Source organism: Vitis riparia, chromosome 6 (genome assembly GCF_004353265.1).
Source record: "Vitis riparia cultivar Riparia Gloire de Montpellier isolate 1030 chromosome 6, EGFV_Vit.rip_1.0, whole genome shotgun sequence".
In the NCBI taxonomy this organism is placed as follows: domain Eukaryota; kingdom Viridiplantae; phylum Streptophyta; class Magnoliopsida; order Vitales; family Vitaceae; genus Vitis; species Vitis riparia.
The window spans coordinates 5,702,742-5,709,946 of record NC_048436.1 but is presented as its reverse complement, the minus strand read 5'-3'; the positions used below and the strand labels follow the sequence as shown (position 1 = coordinate 5,709,946).

At 33.3% G+C, this 7,205-nt stretch overlaps 1 protein-coding gene across 1 annotated transcript; it reads left to right on the top strand.

Moving 5' to 3' along the window:
- Positions 1 to 216: 216 nt before the first annotated feature.
- LOC117916343 (flavonoid 3',5'-hydroxylase 2-like) lies at positions 217 to 3,708 on the top strand. The gene is made up of 3 exons (XM_034832295.1): positions 217 to 251; positions 1,657 to 2,335; positions 2,748 to 3,708. The coding sequence occupies exons 1-3, from the start codon at positions 217 to 219 to the stop codon at positions 3,375 to 3,377; spliced, it is 1,344 nt and encodes a 447-aa protein (XP_034688186.1). The 3' UTR covers positions 3,378 to 3,708.
- Positions 3,709 to 7,205: the final 3,497 nt, after the last annotated feature.

The following is a 7,205-nucleotide window of genomic DNA, read 5'->3' as shown; positions in this document are numbered from 1 at the left end:
AATAAGAATAAATAGTAATAAAGTTAATGAAGTGAATTTGGATTGGCAGATATATTTGATGATAAGATTTTTTTAATAATAAAAAATTATTATGGCATGAAAAATAGGACAAAATTGACCTTATGATAAGATTTTTTTTAATAATAAAAACATTATTATGGTATGAAAAAAGGGACAAAATTGGCCTTTCCTTAATTGTAACGGTTAAATGGAATAATGGGACATGCGGTGGTTACAAGCCACCCCAAAAGGTAGGAAGAATCTCCAACCCCCATTCTCGGCTCCCTTATCTTTTCCCTTACAACCAAAAATCAACAACTATCTTAGAATGTCCTTCAGTCCACCAAAATTCAACAACAACAATTATACATCACAATAATGAAAACAAAATTGATTGATCAGCAGCTAACATTAGGAGATTATAAGATAAGGATGTAATTGCAATTATTGAAATTACTTAAAGAGTAAAAATTAGGAACATGCTCACAATAAATAAAATCACCTTAGAATTAAAAATTAGGGACATGATTATGATGATTAAAATCACTCGAGAACTAAAATGTTTTAGAGATACAATAATTGAAATCAACTGAAAAATAAATTCGGGATGTGGTCGCAATTAATGTATATATAAACAACCAAACATTGAAAGGAAAAACTAATGAAATTAATATGATTTTCTTTCTATGGTTAGATTTCTCTTGGCACCAAACAAATGTAAGGAAGTTTATAAAGGAAAATTAGGTTTTGATTCACTAAATTAAAATAATATAGAAAAAAGATCTTCAAATTTTATATATCAGTTTTATTTTTATTTATTTAAAAATATTTTAAAATACATATATTTTTTCATAACTCAAATAGTCATTCCTCAAATGCTAGTTTTACTTGTTATGTTAATAACACTAGTTAATAATTTTTTATTGTGAGAACGATTTAAGATTAATAAAATAAGAAATTTTTAAAACTAAAAAGACATTTAAAACTTTAAAATTAAAAATATAAAAATAAAACAATAATTTTTCATTTAGTAAAACACGTCAGTAGAAAATATAGATATAGAGAAAGAGTTGGAAATAAAATAAGAGTTAATATTTTATTTTTAAAATTTTATGTTTTTTATTTTAATTGTATTTAATTTTTATGTATTTTAGTTGTAATTATATTTTTAATTTTTAATTTTTTTTATTTTATTGTTGATGTAAACTAATAAATTTTTTGTTCAATTATATATATATATATATATATATATATATATATATATATATATATATATTTAAATTAGTGAGTAAAAACCCACTTTTTCTAATTTATAATATATTTATGGGATTTTATAATATAAGCATTTTTTTTTTTTGAGAAAGAGGAAAAATCAACTTTTCAATTTCCCTTAATAATTATTATTATTATCCAATTTGGCTGATTATGAGATTAGTTGGTATCATTACTATATCCATTTGTTCTTAACCCTTCATTAGAATAGTATTAGGAGTTGAACGTCAGTTGGAATACAGGCTTATGGAAACAAATCTATCCGATTAGTAGGTTCATTATTTTCAATATAGCCCCCATAAAATAAATAGGAGATGGGCAGCCCGTCCCTTTTGTCTGGAGGCCATCCTCCCAACTTATTAAAGGTAATAAGAGATAAGACAGTGACAAGGGCACTAACAGCATGGTGGTGGCCTCAACTCCCGGGGCGGCTCGGGCTTTCCTTAAAACGCTAGACATTAATTTCTCTAACCGCCTGCCTAATGCCGGTGCCACACTCTTGGCCTATCATGCCCAAGTCATGGTTTTTGCGGATTATGGGGCAAGGTGGAAGCTACTGAGAAAGCTAAGCAACTTACACATGCTTGGTGGGAAGGCTCTTGAGGACTGGTCTCAGGTCCGAGCTGTTGAGCTAGGCCACATGCTTCGAGCCATGCTTGAGTTGAGCCAGCGAGCGGAGCCGGTGGTGGTGCCGGAGATGTTAACTTTTTCCATGGCCAACATGATAGGTCAAGTGATTCTAAGCCGCCGGGTGTTTGAAACAAAAGGGTCGGAGTCAAATGAGTTCAAGGACATGGTGGTGGAGCTCATGACCAGTGCTGGGTACTTCAATATTGGCGATTTTATTCCGTCCATCGCATGGCTGGACATCCAAGGGATCCAGCGGGGGATGAAGCATTTACATAGGAAGTTCGACCGGTTATTAACAAAGATGATGGAGGAGCACACGGCGTCAGCCCATGAGCGGAAGGGAAACCCAGATTTTCTGGACGTAATCATGGCAAACCAAGAAAATTCTACAGGGGAGAAGCTCACTATTACCAACATTAAAGCACTCCTCCTGGTATGCAGAGTTAAAGCTCGTCTTTAATTTTGTTTTCCGATATTTTCTTTCCGGAAACAGCACTTTTATTGCTTTTAGATATGTACGTTTTTATCAGGTAGCCATTCTAGGGGCACATCACTATTCTTTATTTTTGGACTATTTTTTTCTTTTTCCACTTGCATGGTTGTTTTCATATGCTCAGCTGCATGGCACAGAAAATTGTGAAAAATGATTGGTTCTCTGATCAGACCTTCTGCACCAAAACACACTTCTCTCTATTTTATAAAATCGGTTTACATGATTTTTCAACCAGCTTCCTTGAACTTGAACTTTTGCTGGGGCTAATGCAAAAAATGATGGATCTCAATTTCAATAGCGTTTGATTACATAAATTTCAAGTATGTGAACATATTTTTGTTTCCTTGGCTAGAATTTATTTACTGCAGGAACAGACACTTCATCGAGCGTAATCGAGTGGTCTCTGGCTGAGATGTTGAAAAACCCGAGCATCCTCAAGCGTGCTCACGAAGAAATGGATCAAGTGATTGGAAGGAGCCGGCGGCTCGTGGAGTCTGACTTGCCAAAACTTCCATACCTACAAGCCATATGCAAGGAAAGCTTCCGGAAGCACCCATCCACCCCATTGAACCTTCCTCGTGTCTCAACCCAAGCATGTGAAGTGAACGGCTACTACATCCCAGAGAACACTAGACTTAGCGTGAACATATGGGCAATTGGGCGAGACCCTGATGTCTGGGAAAGCCCGGAAGAATTCAGGCCAGAAAGGTTTTTAAGTGGAAGAAATGAAAAAATTGATCCTCGTGGAAATGATTTTGAGTTGATCCCGTTTGGGGCTGGACGAAGGATTTGCGCTGGCACTAGAATGGGAATAGTGCTGGTTGAGTACATTTTAGGGACGTTGGTACACTCATTTGACTGGAAAATGCCGGATGGAGTTGAGATCAACATGGACGAAGCTTTCGGGCTTGCACTGCAGAAGGCAGTTTCTCTTTCGGCCATGGTGACACCAAGGCTTCACCAGAGTGCGTATGCAGTCTGAGCTCAAACCGCTCAGACCAAAACCCAGGCCTCGCTGCTATATGGCATGGATGCAGTTAAGTAGAAAATATTTTGGGATGTTGTTTTAGTTTCCTGTGGCTTAGTATAAGATGTATTAGCTCAAAGATGGTCGTTTCATTCTACCACCAAGCCATATGCATCTATGCATAATCTATTGATTTAGGCTCGATTTGGTTATAGTTTTTGTTTTTTTGTCTTCCAAATCAGTAAATAGTAGGGGTATTTTTGTCCTATGTAGTGATTCTTTTTGTTTGATTGATTATATTTGGATCCTTCAAAAATATATGGTCAGAGCCATCTCCATCTTTTCACTTCTTGTGCTGCAGAATGGGATTGGCTAATGTTAACTCCCTTCAAATCTAATTATTCATGACACGAACGAGCCATTGTCATGAAAGGGGGACCAGGGACCTCAGCACCCTTGGTCCATCATTTTGGTACGATGCCAACTGCCAACTCTACCACATAACCACCATTTAGATATCTATCCTTTTATTTTTGGCATGTGAACTTAGAGTGGGTGGCTGACCTTGAATCCAATAGTTATCATGATATATATGGCCGTGTTGAAATTAACCACCATTTAGATATCTATCCTTTTATTTTTGGCATGTGAACTTAGAGTGGGTGGCTGACCTTGAATCCAATAGTTATCATGATATATATGGCTGTGTTGAAATTAACCACCATTTAGATATCTATCCTTTTTTTTTTTTTAATGTCAATAAGTTGTCTTTTTCTTAATTTAATTGTAATCAATTTGCTTATACTTATTTAAAAGTATATATTATCATATTTAGTAATATTTTGATTGTTAGGCAAATTATCATTTTTGAGAGGAATTTTTAATTGTAGCTCTCATAGTTATAATTGTATTTTAATAACCATTTCCAATAAAAAAAAAAAAAGTTAGACAATTATCAAAATCTGATTTTTAGGATTTTAAAAAAATCTACAAGCCAAAACTATTTATAATTTTGATCATGTGAGAACACTTCTTTTTTAATACTTTGAGTTATTTTGTTTTCTTTTTTTTCTTAGTATCTGAAAGTATAAAAGAATTTCTCATATTATATTATATATGTGCATGTGTGTCCTCATGGTTGTTTATGTCATGTCTTATTAAAGAATAAAGTGAAATTTCCTTTGAGTGGAAGGTTTTAGTCCACGTTACTGAGTGGACACAGTATGAATAGTTTGGGTGGGTTGTATCTATGGTAAAAAATAATAAAAGACACACCTTTTGCAAGTCTCCAAGTTGGTTTAGATACATGGCATCATGTTGACTAGACCTTGACTTTTGCAAGTCTCCTAGTTTCCAACTTTTTTTCTTTTTTTTTTTTAATATTAAGGTGTGGGGCCATGAACTCCTTTCTTTCCTTTTTAAATAACAAAAAGGAAGATAATTTTATTGTGAGAAGGCTATTGCTATCAATTGTGTTCACGTCGAGAATTTTTTAATTTACGGAGGCCATATATATATTTATGTCTAATTTAGGAGGGTAATTTGGGTTTGTCTAATCTATTCCATTTAATCATACCATACAATCATTTTTTTATTTGGATTATTCTTGTATTAAATTTCTTCAACCCAAATTTTGTTGAAAAGTTACAATGTATTATTGAAAATATGACTTGGTAGTTGATTATGGATATGTGTCATTTTTAGTAAAAATAAAAATAAAATTAAATCTATAACATTTTATATTGATAATATATTATTCTTGTAACATTTTCGAATAGTAAGCAAGTCATTATCAAAGAAGTTATTGAAAATATAAGTGTACGTTTATTTATTGCATGCTCTTATATTGTATCAATTGTAAGGAAGATAAAATTACCTTGTAAAGGTAATTAAATCTTTCTATATTTTAAATTTTTTTTCCTATATACTATGCTTTTGAAGCTTGTTTAATTAAACATATTAGTTATTTGACAAACTTTTCACAAATGTTTTGTATACTTATGTGTTTTATTTTGTTCCATAGTTTTATTGCATAATACTTATGTATATTTTTTCACAAACTTTTTACAACTATTTTGTGTACTAATGCATATTAAGTTTTGTTCTTGCCTATATAAGCTACATTTAGTTATTTAAATATATCCAATATTATGTTGAAGAAAGATGTACTTAACTTTTTTTATTCTTAATATTAACAAGTTTTTCAGTTCTCTTGTCTCGAGATTGGATGTCAAAAGATAGAAGGTCGGTTGAGTATGATGAAAGAGTTGAAAACTTTATCAATTTTGCATTAGCACATTCAATCAACCATTCCCCTATAAAATGTCCATGCTTACATTGTGCAAATCTGTTATGTCAAACTCTTCAAGTCATTACAGAGCATTTGTTCTTTAATGGAATAGATCTCAGTTATCGAGTATGGTATTGGCATGGAGAAAATGGACCCAGTGGAGGATTTTCAAATGTCTCACAACAACATTATGACAAATGCAAGTATGATGATGTTGTTGACACAATAGATATGGTTAATGCTGCACAAGTTAATTGTATGAATGATCCCCAAGTGTTTGGAAGGTTACTTGAAGACGCAGAAAAACCTTTATATCTTGGATGCATGAAATACACAAAATTGTCAGCATTGGTAAAACTTTACGACTTAGAAGCACGTTATGGTTGGTCTGACAAAGGATTCTCAGAACTGCTTCAGTTGCTTGGAGATATGTTGCCATTGAATAATGAGATGTCATTGTCCATGTATGAAGCTAAAAAGACTTTCAGTGCACTTGGGATGGAATATAAAAAAATTCATGCATGTTCTAATGATTGTATTTTGTATAGAAACCAGTATAAGGATGCTATTGCATGCCTAACTTGTGGAAAGTCAAGGTGGGAGATAAACAATGAGGGGAAAAAGATTAAGAAGGGGGTTCCTTTAAAGGTTTTGTGGTATTTCCCACCAATCCCTAGATTCAAAAGGATGTTCCAATCCTCAAAAACCGTTAAACATCTTATGTGGCATGCCAAGGATAAAGAATATGATGGTAAACTATGCCACCCATCAGACTCCTCAGCGTGGAAACTAGTTGACCATATGTGGCTTGATTTTGCTTCTGAACCTAGAACCTTAGACTAGCACTCTCAACAGATGGTACAAATCTTCATAAGTCTATAAGCAGTAGACATAGTTGTTGGCCTGTTATACTGATCATATACAACCTTCCTCCTTGGTTGTGCATGAAAAAGAAGTTTATGATGCTATCATTATTGATTGTAGGACCACGACAACCTGGTAAAAATATAGATGTTTACTTGAGTCCATTGGTAGATGACCTTAAAACTTTGTGGGAAAAAAAAGTTGAGACTTATGATGCACACTTGCGTGAGGTTTTTACTTTAAAGGTCATCCTTTTATGGACAATCAATGATTTCCCTACATATGGAAACTTGGTCAATTGCACTGTGAAAGGATATTATGCATGTCCAATATGTGGAGAAGGAACATATTTCCAAAGATTAAAGCATGGTAGGAAGAACTTGTATATGGGTCACCAACGATTTCTTCCACATAACCATTCCTATTGAAGGCAAAAGAAGGCATTCAATGGTGAACAAGATTTTAGAATTCCTCCTAAAATTTTGAGTGGAGAAGAAATACTTGAAAAAGTTGATCTCATTCATATTTCTTGGGGAAAAATGAAGATAAAATCTCTTGAATCTGATGTGAACACAAATTGTTGGAAAAAAAAAAAGTCCATATTTTTTTAGTTAGAATATTGGAAATATCTTCATGTCCTTCACAACTTGGATGTTATGCACATCGAAAAGAATGTCTGTGAGAGTATT

Excerpts from the sequence above, each read along its gene's own strand:
- LOC117916343 (XM_034832295.1), top strand. The coding sequence starts at position 217 with ATGGGACATGCGGTGGTTACAAGCCACCCCAAAAG. Across the intron at positions 252-1,656 it reads GTTACAAGCCACCCCAAAAG|TGACAAGGGCACTAACAGCA; the intron begins GTAGGAAGAATC and ends GAGATAAGACAG. Across the intron at positions 2,336-2,747 it reads ACATTAAAGCACTCCTCCTG|AATTTATTTACTGCAGGAAC; the intron begins GTATGCAGAGTT and ends TTCCTTGGCTAG.